The 20,737-nt window shown below is 41.0% G+C and overlaps 1 protein-coding gene across 1 annotated transcript; it reads left to right on the plus strand.

Moving 5' to 3' along the window:
- The first annotated feature begins 416 nt into the window (after positions 1–416).
- Positions 417–8,770, plus strand: LOC115367315 (schlafen-like protein 1). The gene is made up of 4 exons (XM_030062987.1): positions 417–584; positions 4,157–4,304; positions 6,812–7,218; positions 8,681–8,770. Exons 1-4 carry the CDS (start codon positions 417–419, stop codon positions 8,768–8,770), a joined length of 813 nt encoding a protein of 270 aa, XP_029918847.1.
- The last annotated feature ends 11,967 nt before the right edge of the window (positions 8,771–20,737 follow it).

Genomic DNA, 20,737 nt, shown 5'->3' on the forward strand with positions numbered 1-20,737 from the left:
TAATTATGAAAGTGTTCATGCATTCTTGTGCATTCTGGCTCACTGGAGAGGTTCTGCTTCACTTAAACAGAACATGTTTGGTATCTTAGGAAACCTCGGAATCTTCCCTAGAGTTTAAAAAATGTGGATTTCTGTGGCTGGAAAAAAAAAAAAAAAACCTCTCTCAGGCTGAGGTGTGAAGAATCCCACACCTTGTCGTCATGACGCCTGGCTGTTGTGCATCATTTTAACAGTGCCATCAAACTGCTGCAGGGACTGTGGACGGCAGGTAAGTTTACTGTAACTGTCTTTTATTGTGTAGCTGCACTCACACACATAAGCTTTGTCTTCTTCAGCCTAGTGGCAGCAGTGCTCCTTGTGTTTCTTATGCAGCTTATCAGCAACTCTTGACCTGAAACATTTTACAACTCAACACAATGCCACGTAATCATAAGAGACCAAGGTTAGAGGATAGTGGGAGCCCAGAGAGGAGGTCGCCTCAAGTCAGCAACAGGGAAACACCAAGTCACTCCAGTCACTTGAGAGACACTCCCCATCAAGGGAGTCACACTGCTGTGAGTCCCACTGCAGCCACTGAAGTTTGGGTAAGTACCAACAGTCAAATCTACAAACAGGACAGAGCTGTCAGTAGCACGGAACAGTTAGCATAGTCAGTATAACCAAGTGCAACATCTGATCACAGGATCTCCAATTGGTTGATAAAGGTAAAAATGTGTGGGAAAAACACAGTAATAAATAAAGTATTACGGTCCTACAGAGACATTATGGCCTAAAAACTGATACAAACCAAAACAATTACAAAATGCAAGAAAACGTGTTTAGTGCCAAAATCACACCATCATCACTGTAACAGCTTTTCCACTGAAAATGCAAAAACTATTATTCCTGCGGAACTCATGCATCATATCACAGTTGCAACAACTGTAAAACTGCATTGCAATATGTTTTTTTTTTTTTTTTTTTACCATGTTTTCCAGTTTAAAGGTCCAACTATGATGACGATGATGGTGACAGTGATAATATAATTATGATTATTACTAAGATGATACTGATGAAGACAATGACATCTATTCTGATGACAGTGGTAATAATGATCATACACTATATTACCAAAAGTATTCGCTCACCCATTCAAATGATCAGAATCAGGTGTCCTAATCACTTGGCCTGGCCACAGGTGTATAAAATCAAGCACTCAGGCATGCAGACTGTGAAACAAGACATTTGTGAAAGAATGGGCCGCTCTCAGGAGCTCAGTGAATTCCAGCGTGGAACTGTCATAGGATGCCACCTGTGCAACAAATCCAGGCGTGAAATTTCCTCGCTCCTAAATATTCCACAGTCAACTGTCAGCTCTATTATAACAAAATGGAAGCGTTTGGGAACAACAGCAACTCAGCCACGAAGTGGTAGGCCACGTAAAGTGACGGAGAGGGGTCAGCGGATGCTGAAGCGCATAGTGCAAAGAGGTCGCCGACTTTCTGCACAGTCAATTGCTACAGAGCTACAAACTTCATGTGACCTTCAGATTAGCCCAAGTACAGTACGCAGAGAGCTTCATGGAATGGGTTTCCATGGCCAAGCAGCTGCAGCCAAGCCACACATCACCAAGTGCAATGCAAAGCGTCGGATGCAATGGTGTAAAGCACGCCGCCACTGGCCTCTAGAGCAGTGGAGACGCGTTCTCTGGAGTGATGAATCACGCTTTTCCATCTGGCAATCTGATGGACGAGTCTGGGTTTGGAGGTTGCCAGGAGAACGGTACATTTCAGACTGCATTGTGCCGACTGTGAAATTTGGTGGAGGAGGAATTATGGTGTGGGGTTGTTTTTCAGGAGCTGGGCTTGGCCCCTTAGTTCCAGTGAAAGGAACTTTGAATGCTTCAGGATACCAAACATTTTGGACAATTCTATGCTCCCAACCTTGTGGGAACAGTTTGGAGCGGGCCCCTTCCTCTTCCAACATGACTGTGCACCAGTGCACAAAGCAAGGTCCATAAAGACATGGATGACAGAGTCTGGTGTGGATGAACTTGGCTGGCCTGCACAGAGTCCTGACCTGAACCCGATAGAACACCTTTGGGATGAATTAGAGCGGAGACTGAGAGCCAGGCCTTCTCGACCAACATCAGTGTGTGACCTCACCAATGCGCTTTTGGAAGAATGGTCAAAAATTCCTATAAACACTCTCCTCAACCTTGTGGACAGTCTTCCCAGAAGAGTTGAAGCTGTAATAGCTGCAAAAGGTGGACCAACATCATATTGAACTCTATGGGTTAGGAATGGGATGGCACTTCAGTTCATAGTATGAGTAAAGGCAGGTGAGCGAATACTTTTGGTAATATAGTGTACTAATAATATGAATGCAACAATGGTAGTGATGATATTACAATAATGACATTTACAATGAGGATTTTTACAGCAATTATCATTATTAAGATATTGTTGATTATTATGCTAATGACAACTAACTAGAATGAATAAATGAATGAATGATAACAGAAACTATTACAGTAAGTGTAAGAACAGCAAAAAAATATCACATTTGGAATTTCTCCAAGTGACTAAATTCTCTATGAAAATCGGTGTACGCCACCTGCAGAGTCTGCTCAGGGGCACACACCTTCTCATGTCAAGTTTCTCTTTGACAAATACCGATCTTTGCGTATATTTTTGCTCAGCATCATTTTTATGTTTACACACCATTGATACATATGGCCGGTGCATGTTGTGATGAAGTGTTTGGGAACCCAACTCAAGGGTTACATCAATGGTGCCTAAAGTGTCTAACTTTTGGCCCGGCACTCATTTCTACAGAACAAAACCCTACAGCAGAGGCCTTTTTGCCAGTATGGGAATGGCTATTCTGGTTGCTTCACTGATAAATCCAATGTGAGAGACTGTATCTACCATAATATGTGTATCAGTTCTCTCAGCTGCTGCAATAGTGTTTTCAGTTACGACTGCGGAGGGCGTAGTATGTGGGTCACCCCTGGGGTTCAGCGGTACACTATTGCTGTCTGGCCTTCCTTTGTCACTTCCATTTGGGGCTCCTGAAGAGCTACCTGAAGAGTGCCCCATGTCATCAGCTAGCACCTGTTTCCCTGATGGGGTGCATTTGGGCCGCCGTAGTCCTTGTTGGAATGGTGTTACTGATCCTGCTCAGTGTGACAGTGTCCATAACCATCATCCTGACAATCCTGGAATGAGACAAGTTTGCCGTGGGTTTGAGGCTCCTCTTATGTGAGTCATTGGACTATCTGGCAGGAGAGCGATGAGGCCCTCGTCTGTCCTCGTCTGCCAACCATTTCAATGGTCTCCATATCAATGGAGAAACTGTACCTTCGTACTCTGAGCGATAGCAGCATCCCTATGCAACAGAAAACTACGGAGGAGACTCCATGCAGGGACAACACGAAGGACAGGGCACCGGCAAACTGCTGGACATGCTATTCATGTTATTGATTTTCACTTTATCAGAGATTCATTTAATGAATTCAGTGCAGTAAATAAATACATAATAAAATGAAAAAAGATGCATAAAATATATATTATGTGTCAAAGTATATATTGATAAGGATAAGTGTATGGTTTATTTTGTCACAGAATTATGTTAACCATAGAGTTGACCAGGATACATGCCTCCAAACTAATGTTGACTTCTATGGCATCAAACCACGTCATGTAATGTTATATCATTATAATCAAGACAGAACATGTAGGTGCTTATTCTGTCAAATAATTAGACATTGTGTGGTTTAGGAAAAGACTGTTGTTAACACGAAAGGAAGGTTTGGTGTGTACTAGCGTATTAGTGAATACTTGCTGATATATTTAGCTAGCTGTTAGCTACCTGAAGACAAACACATCCTCAACAGGACCACTAGAGGTGATCATAATAATAATATAGATCATAATAAGCTGCTGTACAAACGCTGTATGGGGTCATTTTTGGCCGGATCACAATACTAATATGTATAATACTTAGGTAGAAATAACCCATTTCACCGTAAAACTTCATAAAACAATGTTACATTTCACTCAAAGCTGTTTTACAAATATCTTCAAATGTGTTAAATTGAGCTCCTACATACTTGCAGACACCTTGTAGTGATGATATGGTGTTTGTGTGATGCTGTGTCTCTTTAACCCCACAGAGCAGGGGTGTTCCTGGTTTCTCTACAGACGCCCTCTCCCGGCCTCTATTAAGGCTCCACTCAGGCTGTCCCATCATTGGACCAGAGCTTGTCTACGGGGATAACCTTGGCAGTGAGACACGCAAAATGGAGTTTAAACGAGGGCGAGGTAAGGTTACGATTTATGCCATAATCTTAACAGTCTATTTGATACAATTCTGTAATTATTGCAATGGACTCTGTTCACAGCAGCCATTTTGACCTGAAATAGCAGGGTAGACACAATTACTATCACAATTAATTACTGATATTAAAGTTACGTGTAGGTCTAACAGAGCCAGGGCGCAGATGTTGTGTATTCTGTTTCACTGGAAAGACTCTACAAAACTTAAATAAAACGGAACCATAATTAATTATGTTATGTTAATTATTATGTTAGTAACACCTTTGTTTACCTGCTATTTCATTTTTAAAATAGTTGTTGTGAAAAGGGTCTATTTTTTAAGTATTGCAAGTCGAGTTTTCCATTGTACAGTTATTCTAATTAATATATAAAGATAAATAAAGATAAATAATACAATTAAAAAAAAAATAGAAGAAGTTAAATAAAATAAAAATTGAATATATATGCTATAGGAGAAATTTCTATTTTGTTTATATGTATATTTTGATGCAACTAATGTAATTTAATTGTAATTAGTAATTTAAATATTTATTATTTCTATTACATTATTATTATTATTATTATTATTATTATTTATGTACCTGCTTTGCAATGCAATGACGGCATATATTACAATCCATCATACTAATTATTTTACTTTATTCTTCTGTACAAATTTAGGTTTGCTACTCCTCCCAGAGTATTTGCGTTAACCCCATACAACAAACACAAAAATGGGCACCCTGATTGTGAGAAGTCTACTTTGACTTTTACAAGTAATGAATGAATGGCCAAATATTTGCTAGGCTCTGCATTGCACAGATTTTGTCCACACGCAAAATAGAAAAAATGTGCGCCTTGTTGAGGAGAAGTGGGTTGCCCTTTTTTTAAAGCGATTTGCAATTGCAGATTGAATTTGTATTTTTGCAACGTGTTTCAAATGAATGGCAAAATAGCCAACAACCATGCATTTTCAAACCCTCACAGCTCCCTCATACTTTGCCCTACAAACTCCATTCAAAGTTTAAAGTTTCAGCACATATTTTTTATGTATCTGTTGTATTTTGGTGGAAAACACAGTTTAAGTTTTGTGCAGTAGCTGCACAGTTTTTGACTCTGATATAATGGGTGTGTGTTGCATGGAATGTTCAGAGTTAGACTGGGTGACATCATCGCTAGAGAGGAGCCGTGTCTAAAAATCTTCTCTTTAACTTGCCTTAACTTAACTTTAACATCCACAATTTCCACTTCACATCCATAAAAACAGGTAAAGTGGTAGGGAAATTTGTTCTGCTTCTGAGCATGTATCTACAGAAGCAAACAGGCTTAAACTTTTGCCTGTGTAAGCTTCAAAGCAGCAGGAGTGCCAGAAGTCACATTTTAACTGATAACCAAAAATTCAGGACAGAGGGAGAAAAGACACTTTTTTTACTCACTACTGTTCTGACATTTTTGGGACTTGCCAATGAAAGCCTTACATTTATGATGATACATTTTATTAGGAGTTACTGTAATTGATAAATAAGTATTGTAGTAGTTTGACCATCACTATGAGCAGAATGTCTCACAACTGCCGTTGCCACTCAGCAACTTATGCTCTACTTCTGTCTCTGGGCAGACAGTGACAGACCAGCCTGTCATTGGCTACTTTACACACATGCAAATCATCAAAGTGTCATCAAAGTTCAAAGAAATTTGAACACTGAGCTCTTTTTGTGCTTTAAGTACATTAGGATGCTGAGTATTTCTTCAATGCTGGAATTCTTACTTTTACTTATGCAGAAGTATGTCTTCCACCACTGGCCACATAACACACTTTAATCTACGCCTGTAAATATTGACATTTAGTGTAACTTTCAAAGCGTTTTACATTTGACTTTAGAATTTCTCACTGTCCCTGAATGCCTCTACATATCTCACTGCTGCCATTACATCTGAGCAATCACCCCCTCTACCCTAGCAATTCCCTAGCAACTGCCCCTATCACTCTATCAACCCTCTAGCAACCACCTGAAATACCATAGCAACACCTGACCAACTGTCAGGAACACCATAGGAATGCCATAGCAACCACCCAGAACATCATAGCAACTGCACAGGAACACCCCAAAATATCAAAGCAACGGCCTGGCAATGCCTTACCAACCATCAGGACCACCACAGCAACTGCCTAGCTATGCCTTAGCAACCTATGATAGTAACTGCATAGCAACACCTCCAGACACCATAGCCACTTCCTACCAGCATCTTAGCAACCATAAGGAACACCATTGCAACGTTGCAACAGCAGTGCCCTAGCAACCACCCAGAACACCATAGCAACTGAATAGCAAAACCCCCAGACACCATGGCAACCACCTTGCAATGCTTTAGCAACCAACAGGAACACCATAGCAACCACCTCGTAACTCCCTAGCAACCACCCACAACACCATAGCAACCACTTACAAACACCAAACACCACCATTTACAATATATCAATAAAGGTGTCCTATTTGTCCTCTGCTCTCCAGGAGATTATCTGAAAACATGTTTCCTCCGTGATGTCCGACGCTACACCTGTGCCTTCCTGAACAGCGAGGGGGGCAGTTTACTGGTCGGGGTGGACAATGACGGCACGATCTGTGGCGTAGTCATTAGCCACATTTGGGAGGACCATGCCCGCCAGCAGGTGGACTCCTGCTTGAAGATGTTCAAGCCTCCTGTCTTTCCCCACCAGTATAGCCTCATCTTCCTTCCTGTGGTAAGGCCCGGTCAGGATGGGAGACGCCTCAGGGTGGTGTGCCTTACCCTCCAATCCCCTGTAGCCAACACTGAGCCCATCCTCTACCAGACTGACATCGAAGACATATACATCAGGCGGGATGGGAGCGTGGAGGGGCCTCTGAGTGTCACGACTGCCATGGAGTGGCTCTCACAGGTAGGACAAAGCCTTCATCATTACTTTACCACAGCTAGACCACAACACCAGCGCTGTGTAGCTCTGATGGATTAAGAGTTGCACTTGTTGAAGTGACAAGACACAGGCCTACTGCTAATTACTGAACACTTAATAAATATTAAATGAGTGAGTATCCAGTTCTTAAAGAAATTGCATTAGGTAGAATCGACACTGTATCGCGAATTCTGCCAGTGGACCAACTGGCCATCATTTGCGAGGAACCAATCGATAAACTGTATTGACACTTCCACTGTGACAAAATAAGCACCTCACTGGGTTCGTAGATGGATCTCACTCTGTGACAACAAAGGGATCAATTAAAGTTGGCCCTTTGGAATTAATTAAAATCATCAGCTTTGCAGTAAAGTTATTAAGTTAAGTTAATTATTCATAATAGTGATGTTAATTCAACTCTTTATGAATCATCATGATCTGGATGACTGAGAACCTCCACAGACCATGTATGATGAGGTGGCATCAGTGAACACTCAAGGACCATCACAGTGATTCTGCATGTTTAGGGTAATATATACCAAATGCATAAACTTCATGTTTCTGCTAATGTTTTCCCAAAGCAAGCAGTCACACTGTAGAACTACGATATTATTTTTCCTGCCTTTTATCCAGGCACCAATTAATTCCATTCTTTCTACTGCAATATGAAAATGAACTTTCAGAGACTTCAAACTTTCTTCACACCAGTATTCCATCACTGTAATAAAGTCATCCACATTAGTTTTCCTAAAAGCAGCAGCACTGTTGTGCTTTGATGACTCAAAATTGGGTGGAGTGAAATGGGTTCTCCACCAGAGAAAATAGTACCTAAGGAAAAATTTGCTTTACACAGCCAATCGTCAGTTCTGTGGTTTATGAATGGTGATGACTTTGTTAGCTGCAGAAGCAGAACATTCGGGATTTTGATTGGATGTTGTGACATCCACTCTTCGCATGATTTGTAAAATGGTTTGTTGCAGTGTCAAATGGGGGTAAACAGTAGAAAACCAAATCACTGATATGGTCCTTTAACCTTTTCAGACTTGCATTTCCAGTCATAAATACTGTAACATTTCAGTGTGTCCCGAGCAGATGTTCATTCCTTTTTTTTTACTTTATGTCTTAAAGATATCAGGTTGTCACTGATGATTATGTTAAATGCTGTCACGTTGTGTGTGTGTGTGTGTGTGTGTGTGTGCGCAGAGGTGGCGTAACAAGCTGCATGAGGTGGAAGCCCGTTGGTCTGAACAGTACATCTTAGTGTGCAACTTTTACGAGCAAATGTGCAGGACCATTGCCCTGCAGAGAAATGCAGCATCCCAGGTCAGACCGGACAGTTTGATGTCACCCCACAGCAGCAGCGCCTCTCAGCTCACAGCTCTCCAGAATGGCAATCAAGCCTTTAACAGCGGAACCTCAAATCTGGCATCTCGGTATCCACATCCAGGACATAGCCAGACCCCAGAACAGCCGGATCACCGGCACTCACAGCCAGACACAGATACTAGTACTCTTCTTCCTAGTATCTGCAGCTTGATGTGAATGACTTTACATTTGACATGGTTATCAAAATACAGTTATCATTAATGCATTTACTTTGTGGCGTTCCATTTCTCCTCTCAATTACACTCCTATCAGCTGCACTTTACTTGAAGTGCACAAGGTATTATGAGAGCATTACACTTCCACTAGAAGCACAAATAAACTTTTCCTACAACATAATCAAACAATCAGACAAATCAGAAAAACAAACTCTGGGACACTTAAGTCTACAGAAGAAAGAAAGTTACTCACTCCATACCATGGGCGTCAATTAGGTATGGCAAGGTAAGGCAGCTGCCATACTTTGGGAGGTTCATACATACAACATGCTCTCTTTAAGGCATATGTGTCTATGAGAAGAAAATAGACCTCTGATAGGTCCTGATTGTCTGTCAGTGAATACAAGTGTCAGTGGGTGAATGTTTTTGTTCCTCCATGATTTTCGACTGTGTGCTGCCCAGCTGCTTTAGATAAGAGCCCAACAGCCTGTAGCCTATAAATGATGTCTGTGACTGTAAGCGTTTTTTTTTCCTCATAACTTATTCAAGTGTTTGAATTTGAATTGAATTACCATCTAATGGCCAAAGAATTACTGATGGAGCAGATAATAAATGATCTACTCCACCTACTGGGTGCAGGACTTCTTAGGGAAGGGTTCTTTTGGCAAGGTCGCCCTGTGTGTAACGTTGTTCACCAACACAATGTGATACAGTGTGACAAGCTGCACAGAGTGTGTTGTCCAGCTAGGTCGGTAGCTGCTCTCAGTAATCATGGCAGAGCCCAAGAAACCCCAAGAAAACAATGACAGAGGAAACAAGGAAAAGCAAAAGACAGAATGACTGAGCAAGAAGCAAGAATGGAGCAAAAAACGCCGAGCAGCTCCCTGCTGTGGGACTGGTAGGTGATATTAGCTGCTTTGCTATGTCTTGTGTTGTTGCAATTGTTTTATGTTTGGCTGTCATGGAGGCTCAGCATTCCCAACCTTACCCAGTAACAGTCCTCCTAACCGTCTATTTGTACCTGACTCCATCCGGTTCCCGATTCTCTAGTGGGCCTATGCATCTCGATTTACCTGCCATCCGGGAATTAGCCACACAATCTCCTTCCTCCGGCAGTACTTTTGGTGGTCCTCCTTGGGACCTTACAGCTGCACCCTCATCTCAGCCTGCACTGTGTGTACCCACAGCAAGGCCTCCCATTAGCCTCCTGCTGGTCTGCTCCATCCTCTCCCAGTTCCCAATCGACCATGGTTGTTGGGTTGTTCCACCATCCCAAGGTAGCACTGTCATACTTACCATATTTGACATATTTTCCAAGGCAGTGCATTTTGTGGCTCTCCTCAAATTACCCTCATGTGTCAGTCTCTCCTCAGGTTTCCATCCCCAAATGAACCAAATGAACCAATTGAATGAACCAACCATGATCTGGAGGCAGCTCTCCACTGCGTTACTGCCAGGAGTCCCTCGACCTGGAGCACTCAACTACCCTGGATTGAATAAGCCTGTAACTCCTTCACCAGCTCAGCCACAGGTATGTCTCCATATGAGTGCTCTCATGGCTATCAACTGCCTTTCTTCTCTGCTCAGAAGGAGAATATGGCGTTTCCCTTGGTCCAAGCTCATCTCCTTAGCTGCCACCGTATATAGAGGGATGCTTGTGCATCTCTGCTCCGCTCTGCTGACCGCAACCGCAACCTCGCTGACCACCATCAGACACCTGCTCCAGATGCCCAGTCAGGACAGACAGTTTGGCTATCTGCCAAGGACCATCCCCTTTAGACAGATTCTAAAACATTATCGTCCTGGTACATCAGGCCCTATGAGATTGTATCTTTAATTAATCCCTCCGTTGTCAGACATACGTTACCTGCATCTCAAGTCCATCCTACGTTCCACGTTTCCTTGTTGAAGCCTGTCTCCACTAGCTCCCTGTGCCTTCTGACTGCCGCCCTGCCACCCCCTCACATAATTGATGATCATCCCGCTTTCACTGTATGGCAGATGTTGGATGTGCGCTGCAGCAGCCGTGGTTTCCAGTATCTGGTGGATTAGGAAAGCTGTGGTCCAGGGGAAAGATGTTGGTTTCTCTGACAGCTCATCCTGGACCACAACCTCATCCAGCAGTTCCATGGTGACCACCCCAACAAGACTGGTGGGTCACCAGGTGCTGCCCATTGGGGGGGCTATGGTCTACTGGTCTACTTTTTTCCCTCTCTCTCTCTCTCTCTCTCTCTCTCTCTCTCTCTTTCTCTCAGCAACTCAACTCATCAAGCCTGCTGTGTAAGAATCTGGCTCTCACTCCCAGACTTTGCCAGATCATCACCTCTACCACACTGGTAGTTAAACGCCTTGCCGGCAGTATTCTCACACTGTGTATGTTTTCTGAGACTCCTTCATTGCCTTTGTCCAACCCTTGTTCTCTTTGTGCTCCAGGATCATCTCTCCACCCTGCCTGGCCGTCTTCACTCTCTCCAGTGTCTTCCCAGACTGCACCACACAGCCTGTCAGCCTGCTTCGCCAGCTCCTAACCAGCCGTCCAACTCTCTCTCCTTCTCACTCCTTGAAAAACTTTTGCATATTTTGACCATATTATACATGGAAATCTATCTATCTGTCTATCTATCTATCTATCTATCTATCTATCTATCTATCTATCTATGTATATGTATATATAGATAGATATATAGATAGATATAGGTATAGATATAAAGATTTCTCCTTAGCTAAATATCAATATTATGTGTTTTTTATTGACTCAATGTGATCAGACTATTCGTCATTTGAGAGGATTCAGGGAAGATTTTTAGATACGATATGTAAAGTCCATCCTCCTCTGCAGACAAGTAGCACTTTGCAGGCCCTGCATCCACTGCTCCTCCTGTTTCTTCTGTGTCTGTTTCAGCCTCAGCTGATGTGGCTGGTAATGGATTTTTTTCTCATTTTTTTTCTGAACCTTTTACACATTTGTACATAGTTTTCAAGAATATTTATTCAGCTTTACATGTTACTTTTTAACTGTTATGGTTATCTTATTACAACTTCCTTTGTTCATTTTATATCATTAGTTATTTAATATTGTCTTTTTTTATGTTAGTGTTTATTATTACTGAGGGGGGAACTGTTTATCTAAGGAATTTGATTGTTATAGTTAATTGTTCCTCTGCACTGTTGCACATTGCAAATTTTGTAACCCAAAATAAATGAAAGTGGTTAACTTTACAGTAAACACATTGTCTGCTAGTTTATTGTTCAATGCACCACATTCAGTATGCCATATACTGTATGACTATATTATAATGCAAATTAACACCAGAGCACTCGTGTGAGTTTGCTACCTTTTAAGATTAAAAGCCATAAAAGAGTAAAACCATGCCAGGTATTAAGCAACACAGGTAGGCTACACCTAATAAAACTGATAATGGGTGTATTAGATTTACAGTAGATGTGGGAATGATCAAGCAATGACAATAGTCAATCTTATTTGGTGGCACCGAGGGGCCCCAAATCAAATTCTGCTTAGGGCCCCATGAAGGCTTGGGCTGGCTCTGGTTCTCATTATAATGACCCTGGTTTCGTGCCAATTGTGTTAATTTCCTCAATATGTAAATTTTGTTAATGTGAACCCCCCTTTGACTGGTAAAACTGTTGTGAGTTAATGGACCTTTTGTAATTACAATTGCTATAGCAACAGCAGTACCTGGGTCTAGATGATATTACATGCAGTCTGTTTTTTTTTTTTTTTTTTTTTTTTCAGTGAGCAGATGCAGGCTACCAAAGCCGATTAAAGAATCTCATAATGTAGAAGCATTGCCTCTGAGCACAAATAGGTAGGAGCACAATGCATCGTTAGCTTCTGAAAAACGAAACACTAATGCCATTAAGCCTGCAGAATGCAGCATTATAATAGCCTGGTGTTCTCACTTGAGCTTTTCATTAGATCTTGATGTCCTGAGCCAGTTGCCCGAATGAAATCAACAATGAGCCAAATCAACACTTGTCAGTTCAGTTGCTAATAATACAAGAATCGCAGAACATGTCATAATTGCTGAATTGAATGTGGGACATGAAAATGAGAAAAGGGAAAATGATGTCCTGATTAAATCCATATTGAGAGCTGAAATGAAGCAAGGGGATCAGAAGAATGAAGGAAAGGAGAAGCTGTAAGTGCTCGTATACAGCAGGTAAATGTCTGCAGAGGCTGTGTAACAAATAACCTCTGCATTGTTGAATTCATGTCTCAGTTTATTTTGTGATCAGTCGTTCTGTCTGAAAGTTTATGAACCCTGTTTTCTCGAGAAATGAATAGCCTACCATAGTTTACCTCATCTTTTTTTCTGCGAAAGTCAAAATGAAAAGGGACAAATACTGTCCTGCCAATGACAAGCTGAAATCAAACAGAGAAATTAACTCAGGTTATGCTTTGAAAGGGCAAATAAATCATACCTTTGCATGCTATTGTAACCTCCTTCATCATATCCTGATAATGAACACCATCTAGGAAATCTTGCACCATGACAACCTTTTCTGAATCCCAGTGAAAGGAATATGGTCAGAGGAAAGATTTGTTTTCTTTTTTTTATGAGAAAATGTATAGTAAAGTTAATACATTCAAAGCTGCCACTGCCAATCCACTGCTCACTTACCCACTGCCCCTTACTGACCATATATTTCCTATATCTTTTAAAGATATATTTCATCAATAAATCATAACCTAAATAATTATGACATATTGTTAGCATTAATTAACTAAAATTAAATGAGACCATAGCTGAGGAGATTGGAAGCCTTACATTACATTTTCAGCTACCATGTGTGTTAGCATCATAAGTTACCTGTATTATGTTGTTATACTGTGCATTTACATTCACTTTTACCAATCTGGTCATTGCTGATGTAAGGCAGTTATCTGATTTGGGAAACAGCATTTATAAACAAGAAACCTGGTTTATAGCTATTATCAGGTTAGAGGATTAAGAGAAAGCAGGTTAACACAGTTAGATTTCTGCTGGAGAAACCCCATTAATATGTGCAAAAAAAGAGAGCAGATAAAGAAATTGACACAACAGAACACTAGGAAGTAGAAAAACATCACTATCTGTTCTAAATGGTCATTGAACAATGCTTTTTAATAAATTTGCATCTACATGACTAAATATAATGGCTTGAAAATTACATTTGCTGCTGCCTGCTTGATTGTCAGTCCACCTACAAAAGTGGCAGAAAAATAATTGCTGCCTCTCACTGAGCTGTCCGACCCACTGCTGTCCGGAGCGGAGGCACAAAGCGTTTGGAGCTGCCAACACAAGATGCTCCATGTAGGCTACAGCACCGCGGCCAGAAGCGCTAACAGTCCAAGGTATGTTGGGGTGTGTGTGGGGGAGAATCTGATTACTGACCTACTGCATGCAAACTGGAGTTTTGCTCTGTGATTTTCTGCCTTAACATGATTACACAGTAATCTATGTTCTTGTGAGAATGTAAACATAGTCATAGTGGAGCCAGCATTATGTTATGTCACTGATGACCATAATATTAATGTCCATTTTAGTGGACATTTGTTTATTTTACAGTTGTCCCTCGCTACAACACGGTTCACCTTTCGTGGCCTCGCAGTTTCGCGGATTTTTTTAGTGCAATTTTGCATGCTTTTTTTTTTTTTTTTGGACTTATTTTTCTACAAAGGTTTGAACTTTGAGAGTTTAAACAAGAGAGAAAAGTGAGAAAATGTTAATGCCGGTCTGAGAAAAGTGTATAAAGTGTGTAGTGAGGGGTTTTACAGCCTTAAAACATCTAGAATAATTGTAAAAAATAAAGCTTACTACTACTACTACGGATTTCGCCTATTGCGGGTTATTTTTAGAACGTCACCCCCGTGATTAACGAGGGACCACTGTATATTGAAAAATGTTCTGGTTTCCTGTATCAACAGATTCTGGTTTTCTGTGTCAAAGTCTTAAGATAACAAGAACAGTTGACCTGCTAAAATGCCTTTCTCAGGTGCAGAAGTCAAAGGACTTCAAAACATGGCAACCAAACAGATCACCTCAGAGATTGGCATCTACACTGCATTTTACATTGTGTGTCACTGAATTAGATATGGCAGAATATATGTTGGATTTTGCTGGAGATTATGGCCTAAAAGGAGATTGCCTTAAAGCAATATGAAACTTGGTAGAGTGTTTGGTTGTCTAGTTCATGGTCATTATATGAGTCCACATGGTGGTGAAATATCCTCATTAGTTGCTTCTGTGATAGATTGATTTCATCAGATTTCAAAGCTGATTGATACAACAAAAACAAGTTCATTAGGTATTCAAAAATATTAAAAATCTGATTAAAAACAGACAGACAAGGAGAAATTAATCCATAATAGTTTATTGTTAAAAATACAAAAGGTTGTATAAAAATGTTCTGTGGAAGAAAAGTCACTAAAAAATGTTAAAATGCAAGAAGTGTACAAGAAATTAAAAATGTTATATTTGATATGAAAGAAAATGTTTAGAAGGGTGTATAAATACCTGTGGTAGTTTGATGTGTCACCAGTTGGTTGATCCTGAAGAAGGAGAAATACGTGATTGATTGGTGATGTCTGCAGAGTCCGGAAGGGGAGCTCTCTGCACAATACCTCATTCCTAATAAAGCAACTGGAAGAAGAGCATCGTGTCGGAGTGTTTCGTTCAAATCTCCCCTTTTCAGGTATAAAGCAAACTTTTTTTGTTGTGTATTTTGGTGTATGTTTGTTTACATGTTGATTGATGTTCTGTTATCTTAGTGGTGCGTATTTGAGCGTGTTAAAGGCATGAAAAGCATGTTAATTAATGCTTTGTAAACGGCTAGCTGAAGTGACTAGCACAGCCACGGCATACAGTGTGCAGCTTGACTGGCTCGGTGCGACGCACATTTTAAAGCGTTGCCGCTGCTGTTGATGTTTATGAGCATGTTATATATAATGTGTACTCACTCTTTAAGTGTGTTTTACAGCAAATACATTCAGTGCACTCAGGTTTGACAATGCATGTTTGTTCATTAATTTGTACAGGGTATTTTGAATATTTACCTAATGTGATTTCTACTGTTAAAGGAAAAAAGAAAATTATATTTGAAAATATTGCTTGCAATGTAAAGAAAATATATTGTTCTTGTTACAGTTATAAAAATCTGTAAATTTTCACATATTCTTAATGAAGCAACAGGAAGGAGAGCATCGTTTCGGAGTGTCTCATTCAAATCTCCCCTTTTCAGGCTGTAACACTTCCTGCTCCCCCAGACTGCTAATCCAGAACACTGTATTTGTATCTCTCCATTAATTTCTATAGCATAGCAAACAGATCCCAAAATAACACTTCACAAACGTGAACAAAGCAGATTATGCCAATACAAAAAACAAGGAGTCCCAGTACCCATTTTTTAAGGAAATCAAATGTCTGTTTTCTTGTTATTTTCCTATTTGAATTGAAAAGTTGTTCCAGCTTGTAGCGAACTATAGCAAACTTCCCCAGGGTAGGCTTGCACCAAGAAGACACAATGTTATAATACTTTCACAAATGATTATAAGTGCACCAAAAAAGAAAGAAGAAAAAAGTTGTTTTTGATATTGGCATAATCTGCTTTGTTTGTGTTTGTTTGTGTGCTGATTGTATTATTTTTGCAACTGTTTTGCCACAGTAAGGAAGAGACTGGAGAAATAGTAATATAGTGTTGTGGTTATGCAGGCCAGGGAAGCATGAAGCAACTAATGAGGATATTTCACCACCATGTGGACTGATATAATGCCCATGAACTAGACAACCCAGCACCACCAAAGTTCAAATTCGCTTTAAAGCACAAGACAGGAGGAGGGTGCTGTTGGTCCAGTGCAGGTGGAGCTACAGCTTTCAGAGTTTCTGCTCTTGTCAGAAGGAGTGAAGAGCTGATGGAATACTCACCTCCACCATGTCTACCCTCTTAGCTAAAGCCAAAGCCACAAGGAAGAGGGGTGGGGTGGCAGGATGCATTGGGGTTTATGGGAAAAGCGGTCCTCATTTGAAGATACAGTACCACTAATAGTATTAATATTATTTTAATGATCTATGTGCACAGTCTGAAGAGCATGGTGCAAGTGCATTTAGAGTGAGTGCAAGTCTTTTTTTTTTTTTTTTTTTAATAGACTTATTTTTGGCATTTCTGCTTTATTTGACAGTCACAATAGAGAGAGACAGGAAAGACAGGGGAGAGAGAGGGGATGGCATGCAGCAAAGGGCCTGAGGTCGGATTCGAACCCAGGACGCTGCAATCAGGCACATGGTTCAAAAAGGATGTACTTACTCTCTTAATTAATCATAGGAGTGTCACCTCCCATTCCCTTTAAAAGCCAGGTGCGCTTGCAACTTGGTGGATTGCTGTTATATTGGTGGATTAGTCTGGTTAGAACAAATGCTTTTCTGCAGTGGAAACGGATTTTGGAAACGGATCATCTGTGGCAGCAGGAGGATTCCACCTTAGTTCCCAGAAGTGAAGCAGTCATGGGAGGATGTAGCACCGAGCATGTCCTTGTCTTCTGGCATCACCAAAAGAGCCACGCAATGCCAGAAGCAGTACAATGATGTCAGGAGGCGGGGAAAACAAAAGCTACTGGAGGAGGACCACCTACGACCGCTGATGTACACAATAATAAGCTGACACATTGTGTATGTATGTAGGTGTGCATTTCGATCTTGATAATGTGGCATTAAATTAAGAGTGAAAACAGACTTGACTTCAGACGTGGTTTTTGTTGGTCCTTTCAGATGCTCCAAGATAGCAATGCACCAACAATGCACCTGACCACACCTCATTTTAATACCAACCACCAAGCCCGGAGTGGCTAATCGGGAGGACCGGGACAATTCCCGGTGGGCCGGTGTGATGTTTGGGCCACAAGGGCCGGTGATCACTTTTTTATTTTTTATTTTTTTGGGGCCAGTGTTCAGTCATGGCAGTGGGTTGATCACCTATGCTGCTTACCGCTGTCCCTGGGCCGCCTCCGCCTCCACTAGCAGCTCCTTTTTTTTTTTTTTTTTTTTTTTTTGCAGACGCACCCTGACCTAACACGTCTGTGCACTCGGTCAGTGGTGTTTGAAAGATGGAAAATAGAAAGAGTGCGGAGAAGGCAAGAATTAAAACGAGGAAAGCTCTGGAAACAGACGCAGCCAAATGTGCTAAAATTGGCGACTTTTTCACTAAAACAAGCTCGCAGTTTGAAACGACAAATGAGGACGATGAAACGGGTAAGGCAAGATGTTGAACTTTGCCTGCAAACCACCGTTCAAGTTAATTAATTATCAAGTCAGTGAATTGTGTGGCGTTGTGACATATAACATAACGTTATATAATTTAAATAATAGTATGATGCGACGCCACATAACTGGGAAACTTTGTCTTGTAGCCCCTCAGAGTCAGAAGCCAGATCCAGCACCAAGCACCAGGCATGAGCCCACAAGTCCAGAGTGGGCAGGAAGGATTGTTCATTGAGTGAATATTATTAGAATTAATATAATGAAGAGTATGGTGTAGACCTGCTCTATATGAAAAGTGTCCTGAGATGCTAGATGATTCAGCACTACATTAATGAAACTGACCTGAATTGATCAGAAGGCTTTGGAAAAAGGGGAGATTTGTGCTGAGAATTATGACAGTTTTTAAAATGTGATTTGGTGTCAGACACAGAGCCAGGAGCCAGTAGTGATGAGGGGATTGCTCCTGTCAGTATGGAAGGAACAGGTGAGCTGTTGTAACAGAGTGTGAGAACAAGCAAGCATTAGTTCCAAGTGGGCCGGTCTGAGGCATGAAACTCCAGGGCTGAAAATGAGTCCCACTCCTGCCCTACCAACCACCACAGCCACTCAGATGGGTGCAAGTGCGTTTACTATTTACACAATGCGGGTGCTGCATGGGAATGTGGGCGCTGGATGTGTTGGTTGGAAACTAGCAAAGACACCTGCGTTATGCTTGGTGCCCTATCTAAAGAGGCCCCAGTGGTGTGAAACAGAGGCTACCTGTCATTTCCACCATAGTTTGATTTGGTATGTTTATAGCAATTATACCAACATATCATAATTACTTTGACAATGACACACCTTTAAATAGGGATCGACATTTTATTATTATTATTGACTGAGCATGAAAATGTGTGGTTGCACTGACTGTGTTGACTCCATAATTTCTTCACAACCAAACTGACGAGCTATAATCAGCAGCTGTTAGGAACTCCACTGCCATCTTCGCCTGCTATTGTAAAGGTATTTTATTCAATACCATTGACAAAACCAAAGCATTTGAGCTTTTTGATCTTGATTATCATATACCATACTTGTTTAATAGAAGAAACTGATCTCACCCTGCCTCCATTTGGGCTCCCTTTTGTGAACAATAGAGGAAGGAACAGTGAGAGAGAAAGCCGAGCGGCTGACAGGTTGTCATATAGTTAAACTCAGTGACAGCCAGGCTACAGTTTCCCATTGACACTAATTACAGGTGACAGGGCTAAGTACAAGGTTTTGCACATGACAATGATGACTCTGGAGGAAATTCTTCATGGTCTACCCCTCATCTGCTGTGACAGGAGTGATTATGCAGACTAGGAGTTTGTCAAGACCGCATTATTGGACCTTGGCTGGCTGAGGAGGCTGAATGTGGGGCAAAAGACAGAATCAAACCGAATCAATTATGTTTTTTTTTTTCCTGCTCTTTTCTTTTCTGTATTTTTACCATGGTGAGAGCTGATTTTGGAAATCTTGTTTAAATGTTTTTCACTGGATTTTTCATTGCTCTTGGATGGTGTTCTTGCAGCTCCCACACATACAGACGTCCTCAACAATGACATTCATCGGCATTATTATTATACCGAAATGCCAATATTTGTTGTTTGGCCACCATATCAGTAAAAGGCTTAAACACATTGAGACCTCACCTCTTTCGTACAGAAATAGGTGACACTGAGATACTCACATAAAGCTACACTCAATGAGGTATTTATGCAAAAAAAAAAAAAAAAAAAAATGCACCCATTTTATCAGCCTAAATGAGAAGTGTACCTGTAGAGAATACCGACAAATCAACACTTAAAGTCACAATGAAAAGGCATTTTGAGACCATCTTGCTTCCCTTATGTGACACACTTTGTGTTGGTATAAACCAATGGTGGGCCGATCCTATGCTGATGTCACAGCTCAGGTTTTCTAGGAAGTCAAACAGCTTGCATTCACTGTCATTTGGTGCTGCTGGTGCGCAAACTCGCCTAGCATGGCCACAGACATGCTGTTCAGTGGATTTCTCAGGTTCCCCTCCCACCCTCCATCCCATTACATGAACACACACACACACACACATGCACCTTACCCTCATTCTCCAGTAAAGGGTACTTTGCTGCTGCGTTCTTCAACTCCTTAAGGTGTCATCTGTAGAGCAGTAATGGCTGTTTTAATGGTCCTGAGATAAGTGCTTTAAACTCGTTCAGTCTAATCACCTCAGAAAATTTCCCACTGAGTCATTTCACATATTTGTAGCATTCCAATTATTCTACAATTTATACCTTTTGTAAGCTTTCGCCTCTCGTGGAATAAGAATAGAGTGATTTTTTTTTATTGATTATGTGTGTGTGTGTGTGTGTGTGTGTGTGTGTGTGTGAAGGAGCTGAAGGGGTTCATTTCCTAAATCAAAAATTGACACTTGTGGGACTGTAAGATATTTTGGATACAAGATACAATTCAAATGGTCAAATGTTATGTTGTATGTGCGTGAGTGGGCTCTATGTGTGTACATTATGAATTTGCATATTTGTATGACATTAAACAACATTAATGCGAGTGGGTTTATGATATGGGTTTCTAAATATATTCGGATTGAAGCGGACAACCCCAACACCCTTCAAGTGAAATTAAAGGGATAGTTCACCCATTTTGAAATGTCATATTATTTCACTTCCCCCCAGCTGTTGTGTAGGACAG

Source organism: Myripristis murdjan, chromosome 11, assembly GCF_902150065.1.
Source record: "Myripristis murdjan chromosome 11, fMyrMur1.1, whole genome shotgun sequence".
Classification (NCBI taxonomy): Eukaryota; Metazoa; Chordata; class Actinopteri; order Holocentriformes; family Holocentridae; genus Myripristis; species Myripristis murdjan.